The sequence below is a fragment of the Thermobia domestica genome, chromosome 12, assembly GCF_964235325.1.
Source record: "Thermobia domestica chromosome 12, izTheDome1.hap1.1, whole genome shotgun sequence".
Classification (NCBI taxonomy): Eukaryota; Metazoa; Arthropoda; class Insecta; order Zygentoma; family Lepismatidae; genus Thermobia; species Thermobia domestica.
Genome location: NC_137465.1, coordinates 210915207 through 210941870, shown reverse-complemented (window position 1 = coordinate 210941870; position 26664 = coordinate 210915207). Strand labels below are relative to the sequence as shown.

At 38.4% G+C, this 26664-nt stretch overlaps 1 protein-coding gene across 1 annotated transcript in view; it reads right to left on the bottom strand.

The window, feature by feature from the left end:
• Positions 1 to 26249, bottom strand: part of LOC145667018 (succinyl-CoA:acetate/propanoyl-CoA:succinate CoA transferase) — a 125811-nt gene extending 99562 nt beyond the window's left edge. The window contains exon 1 of the mRNA XM_081734704.1: positions 25903 to 26249. Coding sequence (XP_081590830.1) covers positions 25903 to 26068 — 166 coding nt within the window. The 5' untranslated portion in view covers positions 26069 to 26249. The remainder of the gene's footprint in view (positions 1 to 25902) is intronic.
• Positions 26250 to 26664: the final 415 nt, after the last annotated feature.

Below are 26664 nucleotides of genomic sequence, written 5' to 3'. Positions count from 1 at the left end.
AATGCACGAGTATGTTCGGCTCACTTTTCTCTTCAGGATTATCGCAGGGATTTGAAAAATGAACTTTTAGGTTTAAAGCAAAAGAAGTGCTTAAGATCAGACGCTGTTCCCTCATTATTAATACCAAACTGGCATGGGGAAATAACTAAACAAGACACTAGTCAAGTTGGAGAACAGGTGTGTAACAATAATAATTTATTTTACATTTATTGGCATTTGATTCTGAGGACTTAAAACTTAAGGAGTTCATGCAGGTAAAGCGAGGTGGAGAGGGCTACCAACGAGAATATAAATGTATATTCTCATATATTCTTTAGTTTAATGATATTCTAGAGTTCTGTTGGAGGCCGCGGTGGCTCAGTGGTAGAGCGTTCACCTCTGGTGCTTGGGGTCCCGGGTTCGATCCCAGCCCCCGCCAAGTGAACTTTGTGGTGGGCAAACACCGTGTGCGTGGGTTTTCTCGGGGTTCTCGCGTTTCCTCCCACTTTCTTCATTCCACCATTTCATTCATCACTCATCATCACCGTCTCCTTTAGCCTAACCGGCATAACCGTGGGACGTAAAACTCAAAGATTTCGTTTCATTTCTTAAGTTCTGTTGAGTATCTGAATCATTATTCTGGCAAAATTGCACTTTTAGCAGAACATTCATAGGAACCTATTACGAACCTTACCTAATCTAATCTAACCTAATCTTGTCTAACCGAACCGTAACTATTGCATACAAATTACACTGGCATATTTTTGGAATTGTTGGGTCAGAACTTTTTGCTTAAAATTCGTACTTTCTGTACTTTTCATGGTTTAGGTTAATTTAGGTCAGTTAGGTTAGGATTATTGGATTTGAGTGGCCAGAATTTTTTGCTTAAAATTCGTACTTTCTTCGTATATCTTCTGGTTTTGATGGTTTATGCTAGGTTATGTTATGTTATGTTAGTAGGCTACTTAGTAATTACCCCTGAGCTCCTCCGTGGCTAAGCGGTTAGCGCACGCGCCTTTGGCGTGCGAGACCCGGGTTCGATTCCCGGCGGGAGCTCATGTGGTTCGGATTCCACGTTAATCAGTAGGTCCACGTCTCATATAGCCTCGCTGCTGAAAGGGACGCGAAACTAAAATCAACTCAACTCAATTAGTAATTGCCCTTACGTAACATCAACTAATTTCTCCTTTAAACGTGTTTTTTTTTAACCTGATTTTGGTTCCCCAGTTCCAAAATTATCGCATCACATTGATCTTATTCCTTCTTCAATGCCACATCCTGTGACAAAATCACTTATTCTGCTCAAAGTGCACTCTTACAATTATGGCTGAAGGGCTAACCAAGAGAGGAGACCAAGCCACAAAACCTAAATTCCCAGAAATCGAAGGGTAAAGTGTAGGACAAATAACTGCAAATTTTCTCCTGTGAAGGTGGTTCTTTTATTTATTTATATCACTCTATAGATATCTGTGCAACTTGTAATCTGTAATCCATAATGTAAAGTGTATTGTATTAATAGTAATAAACGAATACTAATAACGTAAAGGAAATATTTTGCAGTGATGATATCTGACAGTGTGGTTAATACACACTAAATACAAAAGGTTATTTTAGATTCCTAACCTAACTTAACGTAACCTAACCTAATTAGGTTAGATACGTTCGGTTATGTTAGGTTGTGATAGATTAGATTTCTAACCTAACCTATCCCAACCTAATTTAATTTGTTACTACATACTCGGAAGTAGTGTGCTTTACACCTGTAACAGCTTTCCAGTATTATATGACAGTTCATCGAACTCCCCACCCATGCGTAACTGCCGGTTGAATGACGTAAATCATTACAGCATTACATTGTATCAATATTGTTTGCGTTATGATCTGAATTCAGATTTCGGTAGAATGGGTGGTACACGGATGAAATAAATAGCAATATCTTCAGCAGATCACGATACTTCAGATCGTTGATCTTCCTACCATCAGGATACAGCACGCTAATGCTATCAGAGGCCATAGGTCATCCGTAGCGGACACAACACATTTACGTCGTATTCCTGGGCGGTCCTGGAACACACGAATTTTCTTCCACCAGATGAGTAGTTGCACCTAATCGAGATGAACTCAGGTTCAATAGCCAACACTCTGTCAGCCGTCATCTCTCGCATGTTCACTTTACTGTCAGTTTCATCCACTGTGTCTTTGAATACCTCTTTGGAGTTGAGTTGATTTTGAGTTTAACGTCCCATTCAGCAGCGAGGCTACATGAGACGAAACTTACTGATTAACGTGGATTCTGAACCATATGAGCTCCCGCCGGGAATCGAACTCGGGTCTTCCACGCGAAAGTCCGTACGCTAACCGAGGACCTCTAATAATTCATCGGAAATGGATTTGTACAGCTTTCATATCAGATGCCATCATGCGTATATACCCACACCAACAACTGACTTTCACCTTATCTTTATTCGCGTTCAACTCACGGTATGAGGGCCAATTGAACACAGACCTCCACAAAAAGGGTCAGAACTTTCTTGGTTACCTTTATAGGTTGTAGGGGCAATTTAAAGTTTAAATGGTAAATAGAGTCGAGTAGACAGATAATTTGGTATGTCATTACAAGATAACCAAACTATTGAAATTTCTTTGTAGTTATGTAACCTTTAGCCGAAATGACGTACAAGCTAATTTCTCAAATTAGGTCTGAACATATCGCTCATATTTTCTCGCAGGATTAAAATAGGAAAAATCTTGAAACCCTTATTCCATTAACTTAAAGGTAAGGCAGTAAATCTAACCAGGTTACCATCCAGTTAGTTTATCTCAAATAATTTAAATAGCAGAGACGTTCAAGGAACATATTGTTTGTTTGTAGAGGGGATCAAGTAAACGGCATCCCTTTAAATTACTGGAATACGGATTTCGAAATTATTTCTTATTTCAATTATAGCTGGAAATGTAATTGTGCCTGGTGAGCACTTATCTCTTGTAACAATAACCATATGCACGAACGGAAACTTGGGGTATGTATTCAAGGGTCCAATTTAGAGAGAAATAGAAGGAAAAGAATTGTTGTATGAGTCATACAGTTACAAAACGGCTCTTGTCCATTTATATCAAATCCCAGAAAACCAACGAAAACTGTAGGATCGATACGTTTTGTAGAATTGGAAACATTTGAGGAAGTTCATGTTTCTCACAAGAACACACTGAAATATTTCCAATTCTACAAAACATGCAGATCCTACATTTTTCCTAAGTTTTCTGAGATTTGTTGTAAATGAACAAGAACAGTTTTAAAACTGGACGACTCGTATATAAGTTAATTCATAGACATCACACACATTCTTAATATTAAGTAATGTTAAGAAAAACTAATAATGTGCTATTAATTATTATACGTTGGAAAACCAGTAATTCAAACTACATTTATATACGGTTATCAAAATAATGGAAATACCTAAGGAAAATGAAATTTTTATTAATATATTGATGATCCACCATAAGTCACAAATGACCACAGCATCACAGTCGACGCCATATTTCACGATAGAATGGTAGAAACAATTTGGAGCATAAGCTTCTTCCGTCATACGCAAACACTCCATGTTGTTGGAACAGTGACTTACACACACACAAAAAAAAGATTTTGGAGTTTAACTCTCCCACTTGAACAAGATATGCAAAATAAACTTTTACGATATTAAGTTATATTGTATAGCAAGAAATGAAATGATTAAGGGCTTGATTTCCCCCTTCCTCCTGTTGATGAAATTGCATGATTTGTGCTGGGTGAAAATGAAGTGTAAGAAAATATTGTATATTTTCAATTATCGGTGCCCCAATTTTGCATGTTATCGGAACTATTTTCTTTCCGCTAATGCCTTGTTGGCGATAACCTGCGGTTCGGAAATTCCAGCTTAACCACGGATATTTAGATTATGCACCCCATGTCGGAGTATCATTGTTGCTGCAGGGTCTAATTGAATTCCCACAGCCACTGTTGCCCTTTCATTCTATGGTCCTTAGTAACAATCCTCTACATTGCTCGCGAATTCCTGTCAGTAACACTTCTCTTTCGTCCAATATTACTCTCCTGTGATGTTTTTTGACCACGAATTCTGTGGGTCATCATCACCTCCGACATTATTCCTTGCAGTACTCCTAACATACGAGTCAACTTGGAATATTTGCAACAACTAACTATACATCAACAATTTGTCCCTTTTTGAAACTCAGAGAAGTCTTCTAGTTTCTATAATCACTGTTTACATGCTTTAACACACCTCTTCGTTCAACCCTACCTGAAGATCTACAGAATCACGTAACACATCGCTAATTACGACCAATCACTGCACACATATCCTCAGTGTTATTACCTCTCATATCTTAAGTGTTGCATTTTACGGGTGTTTCCATTAGTTTGATAACCATGTGTATATATACATATATAAAGCTGAAAATACTCCCTAAGAATGTTAAGGAAGTAATTCATTGGCTGACTAAAGTTAATGCGTTTCATAATAGACATAGACTTCATAATCGTAAACGCGTACTTTAGAAAAATGAACACTGAATTCCTAATATTATCTATAAACATTGATTCTCCTGGTATTTCATTTTTTTCGGCAATTGAAATTTATTTTTGAAAGATGGCTTAATGAAATTTTAAAAATCTTGTAATGGCAAACAAATTAACTAATTAGACATTACTTAAATTGCAAATATTCCCATTTTTATTTTCAAACGTATAAAATGGAAATTCCTGATTTATACTTTCCACAGATCTTAAGTGATCGTCAATCGAGACATGAAGCGAGGGAAATTCGGAAAAGAGCTTTGGTAAGATTAGAAACCTTATCACCAAAGAAGCGAAAAATAGACCAAACAACGAACACTGTACAGCTTCCGAGCATACCAGATGATAAGGACAAGGAAATTGAATATCTTAGGAAGCAGATTAAGCAACTGGAAGAAAGAAACAAGGCAAATTTGAATCAAATTAAAGAATATGAAGAAATTTTGAAAAAGGCTAAACAATCAAACCTCAACAAAGCAGCTAAGAAAAAAGTTGTACAAGCTATTCACGAGAAAAATATTAGTAGAAGAATGCAGCGAGTTCTTTCCCAGTGTTTTACACCTGGGCAAATAAGATCCCTTCTAACGAATAAGAAAGTAAAATGGTCGTCAGAAGATATTGCTAATGCCCTCACATTAAGAGCTCTTTCAAAGAAAGCTTATGAATATTTGCGAAAGCGTAATATTCCACTGCCAGGAAGCTCCACTCTTCTCAGATGGATTAAGGGTTGTAAATTCCAGCCAGGCATCTTAAATGAAGTCCTGAATTTGTTTAAAGCTAGAGCCGTAAATTTTAAAGATGTGGAACGATACGCCATTTTAACGTTCGACGAGATGAATATAGACGGGCGTATTTGCTATGATCAATCCAACGATGTTATTCTGGGACCTTGCAACAACGTACAGATGGTCATGGTTCGAAGCCTGTTTTCTAATTGGAAACAACCTGTTTTTTATGATTTTGATGTCCCTATGAATTATGCGTTATTATTTGACATAATTCGTAAGATTGAATCTTGTGGAATAAAAATTGTCGGAGTAACGTGCGACATGGGTGGCAAAAATCAAAAAGTGTTCAGAGAGTTAAACATTGGCATGGATAAAACTTATTTTATAAATCCTGTTAACAATAATAAGATTTGGGTTTTTTGTGATGTGCCTCATCTATTAAAATTGATGAGAAATCATTTGCTTGACGATGGATTATTTCTTCCAGATGGTACTCAACTAAAAAGAGATATTTTAGAGCAACTTTTAGAACATCAAGGAGAAGACCTAAGTATAATTCACCATATATCACAATCCCACCTTAGTGTGACAGGGCGAGCCCGGCAAAATGTTCGAATGGCAGCTCAACTATTTTCGCGACGTACTGCACAGGGCATTAAATATATCTTAAACAAGCAAAAAGAAAGCACTTTTATCGAATTAGTGAACGACACTTTCGACGTATTAAATTCGAGAATGCCAAAAGATGAAAGGACTCCTCTCAGAAGTGGATTTGGACTATATTATCGAAGTCAGGAAAACACATTGCAGCGGTTTATGGATGTTTGCCTTCAGATGCGTGTTGGAAAACGAACTGGTTTGCTACCATTTCAGAAGGGATTTATTATATCCATCAAATCGGTTATTGGACTTCTCCAAGATATGAAAAAACTAAACCAAGGAATCTCATACATTCTTACATCCAGACTAAATCAAGATTGCCTTGAAAACTTTTTCTCTAGAATCCGAGGTTTGGGTAGTTTTTACAACAACCCTACCCCCTATGAAGTGAAAAATCGAATTCGCCTTTTGTTACTTAGTGGCAATATTAATGATATTCCTATTTCCAGTAGTAGTTCTGTGTGTGAAATGAATATCCATCCGTCGACAAGTACCGCAAGTTCGAACGATTCCGAAGATTTTATGTCTTTCATTACCAATGAACTGTGCATTACAGTAACTGATCAAGCAACAACAACTGCTATTCCCAACAGCATTAACACAGAAGAAGCAGAATTGCTAAATGTAGAATGTGGAGAAGGTTCAATTGAAACGCAAGACGTTAATCATGATGCCTTAATATATCTTGCTGGCTACCTGGCATTTAAATGTAATCCAATTGATAACAGTTTAGGTATTCGTGACGAAAATTGTATCATATCTCCGACAGAGAGCAATGATTGGCTAAAAATTATTTCGAAGGGAGGGATCACATATCCAACCAAAAAGTGGTTAAATCAAGTGAAAGAATTTGAAGTTATATTTGGAAGTTTTCATGGTTTACGAATATCAAAATCTAAGGACGTTATGAAAACTCTAACTACAATAATAAAGTCTAAATTTCCAGATGTACATGAAGAAGTTATTTCCCTCTATGTGAGAACACGCACATTTATCCGTATTCGACATCTCAACAAAAAAATGAAAATATTATCCATGGAAAAGTGTACCGCAAGAAAGAAGAGAGAGTTGGCATCTTCCTCTGCTGCAAAAATTTAGAATTTTATTGTAACGAGTATTGTAAATTTCTTCACAAGTTGCATGTTTGAAATTATATTTTACTACAATGATTGCTTTAACTGACTGTAGTAATAGGTTATTTCCTTTATTTGTTCACTGAGAGTGTATTATAAGAAAACAGTCTGCATTCTTGTTTGAAACTGCAAAATAAAATTGACAAATTTTAAGAAGTTCACTGAACGTTTAATTCATTTAGTGCATTTGTTAATTAAGTAACCAGATAGATAGGGATGGGCAGGAGCGAGTTTTCCTTGAAGCTTGACTCGACTCGAAACATACTTCTTTCAGCTCGGCTTGAAAGATTTCCTCCAACACGACTCAAAACTCGACTCGAATTCAGGTCGAGTCGAGCCAAAGCGAGGTAAATCCTGTGTGTAGTTTCAAGTAACTATTTTCAAGTATTCTAGATAGACAATATAATTAGTATCAATGATATTCCTACTACTACTACTACTACGTATAATAATAATAATAATTGTTATTATTATTATTATTATTATTATTATTATTATTATTATTATTATTATTATTATTATTATTATTATTATTATTATTATTATTATTATAACAACATCGCATATAACAATGAAAGGTAAGCGGTTTGCATCTCAATACTTAAAACTAGTCAACTGCAGATCTCGGTTGTCGAAAAGTCTTCAGGAAGCAAGGACGTCGTTCACGAGGTTCTGGATTTGAGTTCCGGAGGAGCAAGTGTTCGGACTCGAGCCAAAAGTTGTTAAAAGTTATAGGGCGCCGGCCAAACATGTTCAAAACTGCTCTGCCCGGGTTTAGGGTTGCCAACAGCTCGAGTGGCCCGGCTTCATTTCGTTCACTATCAAGCCGAACCGAAAAATGAGCCTAGCCAACAGCTCACCCAACCGAGCCGGCTCAAATCGATGGCTTACCCGAGCCGAACCGAACCGAGCTAATGGCTCACCACAACCGAGGTGGTTCGAGCCAACGGCTCAGTTGAGCCGAGTCTAACAGAGTCGGTGGCTCATTCCAATCGAGCCGGCTCGAGCCACCGGCTCAATTGAATCGACTCGATGACTCATCCCACCCAAGCTGGCTCGAGCTTTTCACTCAACTGAACCGAGCCATATTGGTTGATATCACTACCCGGGTTGGACTTCTGCTTCGGCTCTAAACTTAGACCGTGCATATCTCAGCCTTGATGGTAAGAACCATGCTATATATTTATATTGATGCTCACGACATTTGAGGATGTCTCGTTATAAAAGTCTATTGTCGTCCCGTTATCGAGACGAGGCGAGATGCTAGTAGTGCCCCCTATCATGAGCAACACTAAAAGTATTCCACATTACTGCTTACATTTCTTATGACTTTCGCATTCCAGTTTAATCAGACCATGATTTCAAAACAAAACTAAAACGAGCTGAACGAGCGAGCCATTTATCAAACTACACTCTACTCGAAACTCGACTTTAGAAACAGGGATACGGCTCGGAACTCGACTCGACAAAATTACCTTTGACTCGACTCGAGTTTCGAATCGAGCTCTAACTCGACTCGTACCCATGGATTCTTGCAATTATTTCGTAGAGTTAATTCAATATACTCTGAATATTTTGAATTCTGTTTATTTATGTATTTTACTACCTGAAATGTTCTCATGGAGAGGATAGATTTATGTAAAGTATTTAACACCATCCTCCCTTAGAATTCATGTTTCAATGAAAGCGAAATGACAAAAATTCATAATGCCACCCCTTCCCCACGCCCAAAGAGAACAAATTTGGATTTAAACGGTATCTGGAAGGGTCACTATTCCTCTCAGTGACCCCGAAAATTATGGATTGGACACCAATTTCGGCTGTTTTCGATTCTTTGTCGTCCCCTTCCTACCTCCTCTCATCTCCGAGCCGAAAATATGATAAGATCCTAAGTTAGACCTGGTTGATTAAAATACCAAATATAATTAAAATTGGTCGAGGATGAGCTAGCCGTCAAACATTGTTACAATTATTGTTATTTATATGGATATAAAATGCTCCCTCTTTCCTTAAAACGGAAATTTTCAAAAACAATGGGACATGTTTTCCCTTAAATTTAATGAGGAGTTTATATACCGAGTTTCATCTTTCTAACTTGATAGGTTTGTGAGATACTGTAGTTTAGGTACAAATTTTGAACCCCTTCTACCCCTTAGGATTCGCCCTTTAATCAAAGTAATAAGGGCCAGGTCAACTCATGTACAGTACTACAAATTATAAAAATCGATCCAAAGCTCTAGAATGAATTATCAAGTAAACATTATATTCATTTTTATTTATATAGATAATTAATCATTATTGACGGTATTTATATATTTATTACATTATATTGTCTCATCTGTGAGTAGAAATAACTCATTATTTGTATTTGGAAGGACAAGGAATATCATAACTATGTTTTGAATCCAGTTTTACGAATAAAGCGCGAAGTGTAACAAGCAGGGAAGCGAAAAAATCTTCACCGATACCTCCACATGACGTCACGGACAGGGAGCCAATCAGAACGCTAATCGCGAACTGGGGCTACCTGTTATTTTATATACCTTGGTTGAGAGCCACTTTGTCTGTTCTGTTGTCATGAACAGTCCCTCCCAAGGCCACGGCGCGGACCAATCCTTTTCCGCTGGCTAAGCACACACCCATTTCTGCTAACCGAAACGTATACAAGATCACAAGGTAAAAATAGCTCGACACGAATGCAAAGCATTGGGTCCGCCGCGAAATTACGATTCAAGTTCCACGTCGTCGAATTATGTTGTTGTTCTGCGAACTTCTTGTCATTAGAAGAAGAAAAATGTTGACAATTGATCACAACTTACAAAACCAGAAACTTGAACGTCAAAATAGACTGGAAAATATTACCTTGAAACTGGTTGGTCTGTTGCAAGATACATTTGCTGACGAAAACATCACACATCAGCAAGTTCGACATTCCTTTATACTTGACTCAAGCAAATGCTTTTTGCATCTCGCAGTAAACATTTTTCCCTTCGCTAATTATCATTAAGGTTTATTTGTAATCGAAAGATTGCACATGTGGTCTCGGTTCAACTCTCAGTTAAGGATGTAATTATTTGATATAGGAATCATATACAAACAATAGGGGCTTCCCTTAGGAGCTAATTGAATTAAAAGCAAGTGAACTCAGATAGGAACACTAGCATGCAATGATAACCCAAGTTGCCCATTCGTCCCTGGTGGATTAGAATTCTTCATGGCTTGCAGGCATTACCATCTCTCATGGTCCATATCGACCTCACTCCATGTTTTATACGTCCTCCCCCCCGAAAATGCTTGCTTGCAATTTATTGAGTACTCCCATCCCTTTTTCTCTGGGCTGCTTTAACCATTAGAACGCGTTGTTCCTGCATAAATTACATTTTTATACAAAATTTTTGCATACACTTTAAAATTCGTACAGCAATTTCATTAAAACTCCAACGATACATCCTGCGTTATGACTGCCGTTACAGGCGTTGACTGGTACAGTCCGCAGCAAAAAAAAAAAAAAAAAACTGCAACATGAACATGTAAGCTTATTGTGAAACGACGAAGTCTTTTGCTCCAAAATAAGTGTGCAGGGGAGGACGCTGAGGTTTCTCCTGCCGTGATTCGTGCCACTTAGACGTTATGCTGATTCCCTGGGCTTTTAGGCGTAGTTTCACAATAAACTTACATGCTCATGCTGCAGGTTTTTTGCTGCGGACTATACAATCTGTGTCAAAACTGATTCTAATTGGTTCATAAAATCCTAAACTTTCAAGACACTGGTAAGGAACCAATGCTATAAACAAACGGGTTGAAGCTACTCCCGCCCACCGCTAATAAAATCCGGTGCATATAGGATTTTAGATGTTCGTCTGTTAATCGTGAGGCACCTGGGTTCGAAGCATTGACGTAAAAGGTAGTAAACTCAGGTTTAAAACGGAAATGCTAAGTTCGGTATGTATCCCGTATACTAAGAGACAGTGTTTATGGAGTTCATAGGTGGAGCTTTGAGCTCCCTTTAAACGCTGTTAGCAAATAGGATGACTGCAGTGTACCAGAGAACGAGAAGCACCTGTCACCAGTGTTCGTAGATTTCCTTATGAAAATATCTCTCAATCCAGGGTTCCCCCATCCTAGTGATCTGGAGAAATCTATTCCCCTGACTTCTCCCTGATCTTTTGCAGGAGATTCCCTAACTTCTATGGCAGGTGTCGGACGACGTTGGGACATAAATAAGGAATAAATAGCGGTGAATATTTATATACGAGAACATTTATTCTATAGAGATAAATAGTAATCAATTGCTTATACGTACATTCCACTTAACTCCCATTATCTGAGCAACGTTCCATACTTTGATTATTAATATCTACCCTGATAATCAATTCCTCGGATTATTAATATAAATGTCTGATAATCAATTCCTCGGAAGATACTTCTTATACATTCATTAATAAAATATTCCTGACTTCCCCTGATTTCTAGTCTTTTATTTTTTTTTTTTCCTGAACTTTCCTGACCTGCATCATTTTCCCTGACTTCCCTGACCAGTAGGAACCCTGCAGTTGACACAAAATTTTCCCATTCTTATCAAATCTTCCCTACTTTGCTGAGTGTCCAATTCCTATGAAGAAAGTTTTAAGATTAATGTAGTTATATTAAAGAAAGTGCCAATCACATTTGTTTTATACATTTGCCTTTTGTTTCCTTCTTTCTTCATTTTACAAAAAATACAAATACATCCAGCTAACAATGGGTGCAAATTATGCTACACTGAACAGACACACAAAAACTATTGATGTTGTATTGGTTCATTTCCGAAAAATAAAAGATTTGGCATCAATCAATCAATCAATCAGCGCGAGAATCTCCCTAGATTTTCAAGCTTTATCAACAAATTCCTTTTTATTAAATTTACGTACAAAATTTCCCTAGATTAGGGAAATTTCTTTCAAATACGAATACTGTCACCTGCTTCCGGTATAGTATGTCTGCCTTACCACACCCCTCGTCTCATTCGCCTAGAACACACGCCATCAAATGTGTCTCCAGCTTTAGTTGAACATGTGCGCCTTTTTGCCAGTATTGTGGGCCGAAACTTAAAGGTACTGTAGAGTTCCTTTGTGATTAAGCGGTTAGCATACACGCCTTCGACGTGGGAGACTCGAGTTCGATTTCCGGTGGGAGTTCATGTGATTCGGACCCCACGTTAAGCTGTAGGTCCACGTCTCATACAGTCTCGCTGCTGAAAGGAACGCTAAACTTAAATCTATCTAATGTTTCTTATTTCGCTTTCAATTCTCGATTTCGAATCTTCAGTCGTTCGTGAATTCGTATCATACAACTCTTGACTTCAATGTCTTTACAAGTACCGGTACTAATCGTATACACTGACATCAGGTGATCTCAAAGGCCATAATTAGTTGAAATGATTCATTCTGAGAAGTGTCTCCAAGACCTCCATTGATTCAGCTAGTATGAGCAGTAGCGCCATCTTGTTATACGCATGCATAACTTCTGTTACGCACCGTCAGTTGTTCCATGAAGGCCGTCAAGATCTGTAGAATGAATACTTCTGAAAAGACTGTCAGTAAAGTGAAATGAGGCAATGCTTAACACTGCGCACCATTCCGTCAGGAAGGAATGTCCCTCTTCTGCTCTTGGGATTGGTTTTAATAATCTACCCTGTACAGTCCGCAGCTTAAAACCTGCAATATAAGCATGTAAATTTATTGTGAAAACAGGGAATCAACATTACGTCTAATGTCCCTTTCACATTATCCGGCGATTTGCCGGATCCGGTTCCGGCGAATTGCCGGACGAGGTAGAAAGACATTGCAAGCAATGAAGCTCTTCGCATATGTGAGGCAGTCGCCGGACATTCATCCGGCGAGCAAAAACAGCCGGATCTCCCTGCTAGAATCCGGCGCGGCAAATCGCCGTGTATAGCCAAGAGGGTCATTATAAGCAATGAAGCTCTTCACATATACGCGGCAAACTACCGGATGGGTGTTGGGGGAGGAAGCAAGTGTTGCCAGGAAAGAGCAGAAAGTGGCTGCTATAATATGGGAGCGTGTGGTTTTGTGTGTTATGTGGAGTGTGTTTGTGTATGTGGTTATGTTCTAGCCCAGTACATCTGGAATAATTAATCAAACCTGTATATACAATATATGGGGAAAGATGACATGTAAAATTAATTGAAAACGACCAATGCTACCTAAGTGTCGAAATCAATATAAATCATTATTTTTCTATGTAATAGAAGACTGAGAGATGTCCGTGTAGTACTGGACAAATGACCTTCTATAAATTTGTGGTGACCAAAAATTGAAATATACACTATCAAATATTTCAGCAATACAGTCTTTTGTTTATGAACTATTTTGCCACGCAAAGCAAGAGAGAATTCATGATGTAATATTTGATAAATATACCGTATCTTATATATTTTATAATTATTTGGTTGTAATTTCTTGAATAGTCCTCTGAATTCAGAGACTAGAGCAGTGCTTTAAAGAGACTTGAGCCAATAGTCGGAACGCTTAAAACAAAAGAATAAACCCGAAATAGTATAATAATAATAATGATAATAATAAAAATAATAATAATAATAATAATAATCTAATATAAATAAAATAAAGAGTTTATGTGTCTGTCTGTCTTTGTGTGGGCTAGGGACCATACGAGTGGACCGAAATTTACCAAAATTTGGTCACGGGTACCTTGGTCCAGGCTCCAGATCAAACCGATGCGTTTTTTTTTTTTCAAAATTCGAACCAGGAGGTCTCAGGGACGTGTTTACTAGGACATGTAAAAGTAGTAGTAAATGACCGATATTAGTGTCAAATCCATAGTTTTCGCGGTCGCTGAGATCAATGGTAACACTACCATTAGCGATGACTTCAGCCACCATTTGTATGCGGGCCGGGGATCACCAGAGGGGGGGGGATTTCGAGACATGTAAAAATAATCGAAAATGACCGATATTAACGTAAATCCATAACTTTCGGGGTCACTGAGCTCAATGGTGAAACTCAAGATAGCGTTTACTTTCACATTTAGTCCCCATCAGCTAAGGAACTTGGGCCAGGAGATCACCGAGACATGTAAAAAAAAATAATCCACAATGACCGATATTAGTGTGAAATTCACAGCTTTCGCGGTCTGAGATAAATGGTGATACTTTCATTAGCGATGATGTTCAAATTCAGCCACCATTGTATGCGGGCCGGGAGTCACCGGGCTGGAGATTTGCGAGACATGTAAAAATAATCGAAAATGACCAATATTAGTGTCAAATCAATAGTTTTCGCTGTCGCTGAGATGAATGGGGATTCTCCCAAGGCGATGACTTCCAAATACAGCTCCCGTCGACTGGGAGCCAGAGGCGTTGTTTTTTCAAAATTGGAACCAGAGGATCACAGAGGCGTTTACTTTCTATGTAAAAGTAGTAGAAAATGACATATGTTAGTGTTACATTCATAGTTTTTGCGGTATCGGCTGAAGACCAGAGGTGATTTTTTCACAATTCGAACCAGGGAGGGGTCTCAGGGGGCGTTTACCGGGACATGTAAAAGCAATAGAAAATGACCAATATTTGTGTTGAATTCATATTTATCGAGGTCGCTCAGATGTATATTGATACTCCCGATAGTGTTTACGTTCAAATTCAGCCCCCGTCGGCCATCCCAATGAAAACACGTACGTTGTTGGATATATATTCACACAAAATGTATCTAATTTTAGAAATGTTTCTTAATTCTTCTCTCATTGTTCAGTTTGTTTACATTGATATTTTATCTGACCCGTGCGAAGAACGGACATAACAGCTAGTAATAACAATAATAATGCCTACAGGCCAGTCTTGGGATCAGTGGCTGAATGTTGGCTTGAGATTCTCGGATAGACCTCAACGGTTGACTATCCCGAGAGAACTTTAGCCTGATTTTCTCAGTCACAACAGTTGAATACCGGAACGGTATTTTAAATATCCAGAACCGGGCCGCTATTTTGCCCAAGTTCATCAATTGTGGAAACAGTATAGAAAAATGTCTTCCAAAATACCGCTTCTCTAATAAAAAGCGCACATCTTTTCTTTATGTGGAATGTTCTCTCATTCGGTAACAAACAGGCCCGTATGTGTCTCTGACGTTTTTTTTTTTTTTTTTTTTTTTCTGCCTGTGTCTTAACAAGGCGAGTAGAAAACACATTTTGCGTCTGTCTATTACAACCACCACAACACAACAAGAGTCACTGAGTTTTGTTCTCCAGTTGCACAGCAACCATGCTCGCATATTTTTCATCCACGGCAAAACGCCGGATAATATGAAAGGGGCCGAAACCGGATCCGACAAACAGCCGGAATCGGCAAATCGCCGGATAATGTGAAAGAGACCTAAGTGGCACGAATCACGCCAGGAGAAACCTCGGCGTCCTCCCCTCCACACTTATTTTGGAGCAAAAGACTTCGTCGTTTCACAATAAACTTACATTCTCATGTTGCAAGTTCTTTACTGCGGACTGTACAATTTATCGAAGCTGCTGTCTCCATTCTATTGTATGTTTTAGTTTAATTTCCCATGATCACTGAAGGAGACTATGAAATATTATGGAAGATAACGGGAGGTGAAAGGACAATAATATATAACCATGCCTTGAACGGGATTCGAACCGGCGACAAATAGATCTGGAGATCGTCAGCATCTGGTTGAGTTTGAAACCTTATGGTGTGTGGATACACTGATACGTTCTCTTTCAAGATTAAGACCCTAATCATTGCTAACTGTTAACATAACGCCAGTAGATGACAAATATTACCTCCAATAAATGCTGGTGTCTTGCCAACGAAGACATACTCCAAAATTCAAAGATCAAACTACGAAGACCGTTCTGACATTTGAACCTTAATATCTGAATTGCTTTCTCTGTTTTAGTGGTTCTATTAACAATATATTGAATGTCTAATACGCACATCAAAATAAATGTTACTAATACTACGATATAACAAATGGCGTCATAGTATTGGCAACACGTTAACATTGGAACTCGAATAATCACTTCAACTTGGCACAGGTTAAAAAATTAGTATTTCCTAATTTATATATGGATTCCTACCGTTGCCAATTGGACTCCAGGACCGTGTACTTAGTTCATCAACCCGTACTAAAAATAACTGAAAAGAAATGGAAGCTGAATGCGTTTTGCAATCTCGGTCACCGGTGCATCTTCTACGTGGGCCATTATCGGCCAGATATGCCATTCACTGACGCACATTCGCTTCAGTTGATGCCAACTTAAGAAAGTTGCTCAATTCAACTAATATGGTTCCCCCTAGAGGTTGAACAAGGAAGGAATTTGAGAGCACTTTTCGATAAAAGTGCTGCGACCAGAACTATAAATTATAAACAAGTTCCTATAGAGCATTAGTTCAAAAGTGAGGTCCGCGACGCGTAAAATTGAAATGTGTTGTAGTAAAATGGAACTCACAGTTGTTATGCAAGAAATATTTTTTCAGTTACTAAAACGAAAGCAAATGGAAATTACATACCTACGTTTGTAAATTTAAATGTTTTCCTACTTTACTAAATTTCTGCCCTGGAGCCGGTCAACCGTTATATAGGACTGAGAGAAATTCCTTCCTTTTTAGAGCACTTTTTCAAAAGCAGCTGTACATTATAACTGTACGACGCCTCGGAATTTCATGGATTCCATCTTCAAGTGGAATCGGACCTAAGATTAATGGTGACAAAACTTATTCCAGATTTCAGTGCAACCAAGAAGAAAAAAATCATTCCTCACATTAGTGACCCAACATTTGAAAACATGGTTTATCAAGCAGATTTCCTTTTAAATATAAACTATTTTCAGTGTTGAAAGTTACTGTATTTTCAACTGAAATTTCGTACACTAGGCAACAATCACGTATCTTTAAAACAAATTACTTATTGCATTATTTTACTTCATCTTTTCCTGTCAGCCGTAATTCTAATTAGTATATCTCTAACACCTTGTGAAATTTCAGATAGCATTGCAAGTGGGTCCACAGATCACTTTCCGATGAATAGGAGTCCGCGTTATCGGAAAGTTTGAGAACCACTGGACTATACGGAGGGTCTTGAAAATAATTGCTAGTTCTTTCATTTTGTAATTAACATCCAAAGATTACGTCCGAGGCTAAGGGAGACGACAACGATGTTGAACGAAATGGCAGAATGAAGAAAGTAAGAGGAAACGGGAGAACCCCGAGAAAACCCCCACACACGATGTTTGTCTACCAGAAAGGCTACTTGGCAAGAGTTGAAATTGAACCAGGGATCTCTCACATCTGAGGAGATTATTCTATCACCGAGCCCTTAGCTCATGTAAGGCACTATCTGGGGCACTTCCCAATTTTTGATGATCTTCACTAAAATTCATAGAAGTACATGAGCTTAGCCAAGAGACAGAGATCGTGACAGGCCAGTCCGCAACACCTTACTAACAAAATAACATCAATCCTATTCTATAAATTATAGAGCTTATTTCCTAGAGAATTCAGGTTCAGGAATCGCTTGTTCAGTCGGGAAGTTCATTGTAGCAAAGCGGTACGGTTTAGTATGAGTAGATTGCAAAATGGTCTCATACTCAATCCTAGAGTAACCTTAAGTTTGAGATGAAGTTACCCTTTGGGGGCCTATACCCCTCACTTTGTAATAGTTTTATCAATTAACTTCGTACGAAGAGAGGTCGAAAAGGTTAGTGAATTTACCTCCTCCTAGAAATCTACAAGCTTCAAAAAAAGTTATACATTTATATTATTATGTTATATAAGTAGTGTATCCAAAGGTTAAATCTCTAAACACATCATACAATTAAATGAACGAAAGAATTTTAAGGATAGGAAATTACAATCGGTTGAATGAGTTTGGGCTGAAACAAATATACAGGGTGTAATTGAAAAGTACCGGAACTTTTTTTTTTTTTTTTTTTTTTAGAACAACAGGTTTATTGAACTATTTTACAAAAACCGTTAAAATTCTTCAACATACATTCCTTTTGCGTCAATACAACACCGGTAGAGGTCTTTCCAGTGTTCAAAACCATTTTTGTAGTAGTTTTCCGGAATGGCTGTAAGCTCCGCGGTTACACTCTTTTGTATCGCATCAACCGACGCGAAACGCTTTTCCTTTATCTCCCCTTTGATGCCAGGGAACAAAAAAAAAGTCTGGGGAGACAAGTCTAGACTATAGGGGTGGGTGGGTGGGGAAGCACTGGGATGCCATGCTTGGCCAGGTAGGACGTGCAGATGAAAGCGGTGTGTGTTCCTTTTTGCTCCTCGGTCAACACCTTGGGGACCAGTTTGGCGCACACCTTCCGCATGTTCAATTCTTCAGTCACAACTTTTTGCACTGCATAGTATGTCAAATTAAGTTCTTCGCTGATCTCCCGGAGGGTTTTCCGACGGTCCAGATTCAGGTATTCGCGAACTCGTTCGAAGTTTTCATCGGTTTTCGACGTCGACGGCCTCCCAGGGCGTGGTTCGTCATCGGCGTCCTCCCGGCCTTTCCTGAAGGCCTTGTGCCACTCAAAGATCCGAGTACGGGACATCACATCTTCCCCAAAGGCTTTCTTGAGCAGGTCCTGGGTCTCGGTGAACGTCTTTTTTAGTTTGACACAAAACTTGATGGCGTAGCGTTGGTCAATCTTTGACTCCATTTCCGGCGCTCAAAAAACGTGACAGACGACCAAAACGACGTTCGCGCGGACAGCGATGCTCTCTCAACCGCTGCTCGCAGAGCACTGGGCCAAGTTCCGCTTGAAAGAGGAAGGTCCCGCGCACATTTAACCCCACCCCTCACATTTTTCGAACGCCAGGGAGCCGCGCGGCGGGAAAAGTCCCGGTACTTTTCAATCACACCCTATATGGTAACACGATATACATATTCGGCGGCAATGCCCCTATACACTCCTCCATTAACAAATGGAAGGGTGAGTTTGCTTGTAGGTGATACAGACCGCTCTCGATGGTCAAGTTTCGTTATCGTGGAAAACATACAGGGTGTTTAAAAAGAACTTACTTATTCGAAGTGATTGACGATACACCGTTACAGCACACATTGTTGGCATGTTTACATAGCAGGACTGATTTCACTCTAATTGAATACTTGGGTACAAAACAAACTGCAGATGGGTGCAAGAATTGCAGCTGCCAAGCTCCCAGAAAGGTTTTCCCAAATATTGAAACACATATCACTTGAGCACAAGTGTATATCATTTGATTTCAATGATCGAATTCGACTGGTATGAGCCGGTATGGTATACCGGTACCGGCAGTAACATGGGATTCCTGACGTCATACCAGCTTTAAAAATTAAAATCTAGTACACTGGAGTATAACTATACACAGAAGTATACTAGTAGTTTATTTACAATTTCAACACTGTCTACTTCGTGAACTCAAAGAATATCTTCATGGCCGACAACGGTTTGTTGACCATTGGTTACCAGAGCAGGAGACAAATACTTCTTGAATAGTATACTGCAGCCACGAACACCGACATATCGGGAGGGAAGTGAAAGAGTACGCTATATCAGAAACATGGCCCGACATCATTTTTATATTAGAGCACGTAAAAGTTTGGGTGCTCCTTGAATATGATATACCAACAGTACTGTCACTGTTTTCTGTACAGTTACTCAGTAGTACAGGAAATAAATATATTAAGAAATAAGAACTTCATTTGATAAAGAATCTATATCAGTAACAGAACTTTATTTGCCCCATTTGTAACAAAGCCATTACCTTATACCAAACAAGCCCCAACTCTTGTGACGTAAGCAGAATTTCATCAAAAATGTTCATGTACTCAAATATCCTCTCCGGTCAAGTGTAATTTTATACAATATAACTTATAATAAATGTTTATTTCTCCACATATTGCTCAAGGGGGCAGGGATTAAACTCCGAAATCCCCCTTGCGTGCGCTACTGCCCCCACTGACCCAATTGACACATGATTAACGTGCAAAATTTACGAAAACATGACATATCAAACTCCAGACCACTAGCAGCAAAGGCGAGGCGTTAAAACATTCAGTATGACTGAACAAAGTGAATAAAACTTAGCAAACACACTCCTTCAAAGAAAAGAAGACACGGAAGGAGCAAGAAACCTTCAATAAATCATCTAAATACGAGCAAATGGAAGTATTTATACCTAACCGAAAGAGGTAAATGAAATATTAATATAGGCTACGAAGGTAATCCTTCTTTCGGACAAACATGCACATCCTTAAAAACTGGTGACCCACATTTAGTTTCATGAATAAACACCACACACTACTGGTTCAATACATGATGACCGGAATATACTTAATGTTCCACGAATTATACTTCAATATAGCTTTTAAATTATGTATAAATTAACTAAAAAAATAAAATCTAACAAAGAAGCACTTATTGTTGATAATTTGTGTTAGAGTTTCGGCAATATATCATTGCCATTATCAAATACCCAATGGAAAGGGTGCCTTGATCGATTCTGGATTATATGAGCTTGTCCAGAGGACAGACCTACAGAGCTAAATATAAGAATTTACTTTGATCATTTCATTAATTTCTTTCGATTCAGAGATTTGATTTTTCTGTTCCGATTTTGAAAACTTACCTGTTAGCCCATACGGGTTACAGCCCCACAGGGCACGTTTTCTGTCTTCGTTACGAATCGGTTCATTGAACGATACGTTGAATGAAATGGCCACAGTAAAGACTTGCCGAGCTAAATAACACAGTTATCCCTGAGACTGGTGCACCTGATACAACGAAGTTGCAAGTTTTCTAATCCCTGCAAATAGAACTACCTCAGTTGAGTCTGAAACTAGGTCTTAATTGATTTCTGACGACAGGAATGTCATCAAATGATGTTCAAGTTTGGGAACAAATGATGAACAGGGAACCAGATCAGTGAATACGTATAGAGGGCCAATTCGAATCCCATGGTACTCAATTTGGCAGCCACAGCGTGGGACCTGTAAGCTTGGCAGTTGTGCAAAATGAGAATTCATTTAGACTATTTTCCTCAGCGTTCAGTCTTAATTGCCTCATGCAACTAGTGCAATAGGTTAGCCGGTAATAATAGTCCAACAGAATACAGTGTCTCAGAAAACTGAAACCACAACCTTCTTCCTGATTTCCAGGTGCGGAACTTCTTTGGCCCCAGAGATCGGGAATGGTGCCCTGGATGCTTTAACTCATTTCACCTATTGATTACTGTGCACACATTTTGGCGCCCAGTTCGCTGCTGCTGATGAGCACTACACAATTCCATGAGATATCTTATTATTTGAACTATCTTTTGCCTAAAATCCACCTGCCTCAAGGATCAGTTCATGGACAGCAGCACATTTCGCACGGTCAGTTTGAGGTTGGAGGGCGCCTGCTGCGAGGCTCATGTTCAACTATGAAATGGTCAGTTCTAAAACGATCTAACCATGTTTTGATGTTCTATAGGAAAGACACTCCTTCTTCAATGTTTGTGACCTCTCAGTGTGAATGTTCTTTCCAGACCTGCTCTGAAGAAAGAAAGAAAGAAAAAAAAAAAAAACTTTTTTAAAGGCAATCCAACGCACCAAAGCTATGAAACTTGCTCGAGACCACACCAGTACTGCTTCAAGCCTTTAAAAAATTCATATTTGCACAATTATATATTAAGTCTTTATATGAAATGAAATATGAGTTTTACGTCCTACGGTTATGCCGGTTAGGCTAAAGGAGACGGTGATTATGAGAAATGAATGAAATGGTGGAATGAAGAAAGTGGGAGGAAACGGGACAACCCCGAGAAAACCCACGCACACGGTGTTTGTCCACCACAAAGTTCACTTGGCGGGGGCTGGGATCGAACCCGGAACCCCAAGCACCAGAGATGAACGCTCTACCACTGAGCCACCGCGAGTCTTTATATGAATCCACACCCGAGCTTTTATGTGGACAGGAGGAAAGCAAACCCAAGTACTTCTCAGCATCCCGTCATAAGTATTCGATTTACGAAGCACACAGAAATATGGTACGGTAGTTCTCCTACTTCCAGCAAGAACTCTCAGCACTTCAATTCATAAAATAGTGGTTCAAGTTTGTCTTCCTTTCAAGCTTTCGGATTAATACCCTCAAGGCAAAGCAAGAAACAGGCAATACCTAAAATAAAAGTCTAGATGAATCCATCGCGCTGGCGCTTACAAAGGCAAGTCATTTGACTTTAAGGTGCTACGTTTTACCATCATTTTACTATTTTACGGAGTGATAATATTAATAATACTTCAATTGATCTCACGTTGCGACTTTTGAAACTTAGCTCAAAAACAAACTCGGGTTGGTTATTAATGCCTCTCCGAGTTAAACAATTCTATTAAAAAAAAAAAAAAAAAAAAAAAAAAAAAAACCTCAGCAATAAATGAAACAAAACATTTATTAAGTGGCAAATGCAAATGAAATCTTTAAAAACTGCTCGTTAGGAGGGAAATTTGTTTAATAGGTCTTTTTCAATATTAGGGTTATTACGAAACACACATAACATGTAATGTAAATCTGGACGAGTTATTTACCTCAAAAGAAAACCGCTAAATTAAAATCTTTCATTTTCTTGCAATTAGCTTCAGCTATATGAACGATCCTCTACCCTCCACTCTTTACAAAGAAACCAAGGCTGGCATTGTGATTTACAGTGCGCCGTTGTAAACGACCTCGCATACCCACCGTCGCTGACGTGCCTGCTTATTACGGACGCATTCACTTGCTCGCCCCCTCCTGACGTGCTTTTTAGTGGCAGTCTAGCGCAAGTTGGTTCGTGTTTTATGCAGTATAGTTTTTATGCCATAAGTCCATACCATTTATCACATTTACAAATAACGAACCATAATCACAACCAAGCGAGCCAGAATAGTCAGCAAGCGATTTGGGATAGAAAGTGAATAAAACCCGAAATCGATGGTAGATTCTTTCTGTTTGATATATTTATGGATACCGAATGTTTCCTTTCCCCTATCATTCTCGCAAGACTCAAAACAACTCAGGAACACGCGCCCTATCATCGTAGCCCATAAGAATTCAATAGGCTATGTAATGGACTTAATTATGATTCTCATTGCTTACCGCTATAACACTGAAAAGCTTGAACGATCCTTTCTCCACTATCCCCTTATCATCTAACTCAATTTGTGAGAGCGAGCAAGAAAATCTAAGAAATTTGTACTATATGCTCTCATGATTGAGCTCATAGTAGTGTCCAGAAATTACAATATAGAATAGATTTAATCTAGGAAACGCCGTTGTCATGTGGGTGGTTCATGGATAAAAGCTAGATGGGACCGTTTACAAGAGGAAGCATATGCCTTTCCATACCGCGTAGCAGTAATCGATTCAGTAGTGATTCAGTTTCTGTTCACATGAAGTTAGTTTCAGTTAGGTTAAGTTACTTTATGTTAGATTATATTAGCGTAAGTGTCCGGCACAATTTTCGAAAAAAAATTATAGAATTTCGCTTATTTCTAATAATATTAGGTCAGTTTAGATTAGTTCAGGTTAGCTTAGATTAGGTTATGTTAGGTCTAAGGACTTGCATCCTCCATTTATCCCGTAAATTTTGTATTTTTTACGTACTTGTGAACCCTGTCTGCTAAACATTTACCAAAATATGTTATATAGACTTTCGTATATCAATCCCTGGAAAGAAAGATGGCTTCGTACAGCTGGTTGCTAAGACAAGTCTCACTGTAAGCAAGAAGTGCAAGGTCCATTATCTCATTCTTAATTCAACTTGTCATTTTAGAGTTTGAATATTCAACTTTTTATTATTTTAATTTTGGTACACTAACAATTAATAATGTATTGATTGGCCTTTGCACTCCTTTCACTCACCCTCATAAACTTGAAAACGGGAAGGCTCTAGAACACTGGTCCCCCCCCCCCATATGGGCTAGTAGCTAGGTTTGTTCCTTTCTATATGAAAGTTTAATATTAAATTCACATAGTATTGCCGAGCGAGCGTCACCGAGTGACGGCGGGGTAGAGCCCCGCAGAGCACTCGTTTCCTGTCTTTATTACAGCTAAATGGAAAGGGGGACCTGTGTTCTAGAACCTTGCCCTTGAAAGCGAATTATGAAGCTCAAAACCATTAATCACATTAGTTGTGCTTAAAATTTTCTACATTTTAATGCTCGGTCTGAAGATACCCAGTAATCCTAAAGATAAAAATGATATTCCTGCCCCATCCACCCCCACCTCGAAAAAAATATTGCAATAGAGTGAAGAACTATTACAAATAAACTATTCAATTACGGAAAACTTAACTCTCTTGAGTTTCTTCTATACATATTGTGTATAACATCTGAAATATCTATTAACGATAAACGAAAAGAAACAGTTTCCGCGATTATACTCTTCAGACTAATTATCAATGAACTAAATCGTGGAAAGGCAATGTAGGAGGAAAGAAGAGAACTCCGAGAGAGCACAAAAGATAAGACAATACCCACTATAAACTTACATGGCCTAGGATCGAACCACACATTATTTGCATCAGAAATGAGAACTCCACATTGAGCCATCATGCCAATAATGATAACTATAATGACGCAGAACTGAGTGAGCCCAGCCTTAAACAAAATATTCGGAAGGACTAAAACGACATAGGTACCAAGCAAACGCGTACACAGAAAATTTTGTTGGGATGAGTCCATTCCCTTGTTAAACAAGCATAGTTTTACTGAGAAAATGTACAGATGAATGTTCAGTTACAAAGTTCTTTGGGTAAACTTTACAATACACGCTCCACCTGCGCATCGATAAATACGACCGCTTTAAAAGAATATAGTAGAGTACGGTAGGGGTAGGAACGGGTTAGCTTAAGGTTAGGGAAGTTTTAACCCATTTTTATGAAATTATTAGTATGCAATTCCTCGATGTTGAGTGAGTATACCAGCATTGAAAAGTTAACCCATCTGTTTGTAGTGGGACTGGACTGGAGGAGGGTCTGGACCCGATGGACACCCGTTGGGTGTGCCTCTGATATCAAGTTCCAGCGCCTATCTACTCACTCATATTCTTTGCTTAATAACTTCAGAACGAAAAGATTAGCGCACAGTTTCGACTAGCAAAGTTAATATAAGGATCAGGAACTTAAGTTATGTTTCGGAAACTGACCAGTACAAACGGAGTCGGTTCCATTCGTTTATCACATTGCAAGAAAAGCATGATGCCCGTAAAAGTAACTGCTTCATTTCGTTGGTTATCGTACGTTATATTGACTACTGAAACTTAAGTGCACGATTTTTAAGAAAGAAAAAAAAACGCCCTTTCAGGTGAAATATCCATACCGGTACGTTCTTTACAAGTCTTATTGCTTTCCGTTAATTAGTACTTTATAAGTAGATAATATATAATTTAGGGTAGTTCTCATGAGAAAATACTCTTCAAATTATTGTACTAGTAACAGGAATTGATTCAAAAAATTTTATTGAATATAGATTAATTATTAAGTACAAAATAATGAAACAGTACTTAAATTAGAGCTGGAATTCATTTGCGTCGTGGTCGAAGTGCCAAAATATGCGTGCAATATAGGACCTATTATATTGCTGAATTTGAGAGAATATGTAGATATAATTTTCCTCCTTCAGAAATAAATTGCAGTCCTAGTATAAGTTCACTGAATCTATGGGAGCAATTCAACAGCAAGTACCAAAACTGCTTTACGGACGTAGATATAAATTAGTCATAAGGAACTTATGTGTAGTAATTAAGAACCAAATATAATGCTTAATTTCTTATGTATAGATATGGAGCTTAAGGGATCCTGAAAACTTACCGGATTTAATACATTGTACTGCTTCGTCTGCAGTAGTCCAACATGGTTCTCTATCTATAGGCATTGCCGGTTCATTGCTGTATGTATAAACAGTTCTCGTGGCCCCTCTTGATGCTGACCACAAAGCTTGGCCCAATCTTGTCAATCGTCTTACAGCCGCAGCCATACTTTACCCGAGAAAAGTATATAAAAATGATCTTACAAAATTTACACAATAAACTTATAAAACAACACTTATAAATTCACTTATCACTCACTGTCCTGTGCTCACTGCTCGGACCTCGAAGTCGAAAGTTTTCCTTCTGCTCGGCAACGGCGACAAGTGATACCAGCCAGAGAACGATTGCAGCGCTACCTTCCACACCAGCTGTGACTACAGAGTTGCTAACGAAGAAATCTAGGATTATCATTTAAATTCTCTTGGACGGATTTCAATAAGAAAAGAAAAAGAAATATTTATGCAGTAATAAAACACAAGTAACACATTGAATTCAAAAATTTCTCCCTATTTTTAATTCATTTTTCTAAAGCTTTTTCACGGATTCTTTGGAAATTCCCACAAAAAATCAAAACTTGGAAAGACTATAATTTCTTCATGCGATTCAATTCTCTGTAGAAAGAAAAGAAACTTTACGAAAGACCAAAGCATTGTGATAATGGAAAATTCATATGTAAAGTCATCTATACTTAACTATTTTTTCTTTGTATTTATTCATTTTACTTTATTTTCTTGATTGTTATCAGAAACAAATTAGGACGAAA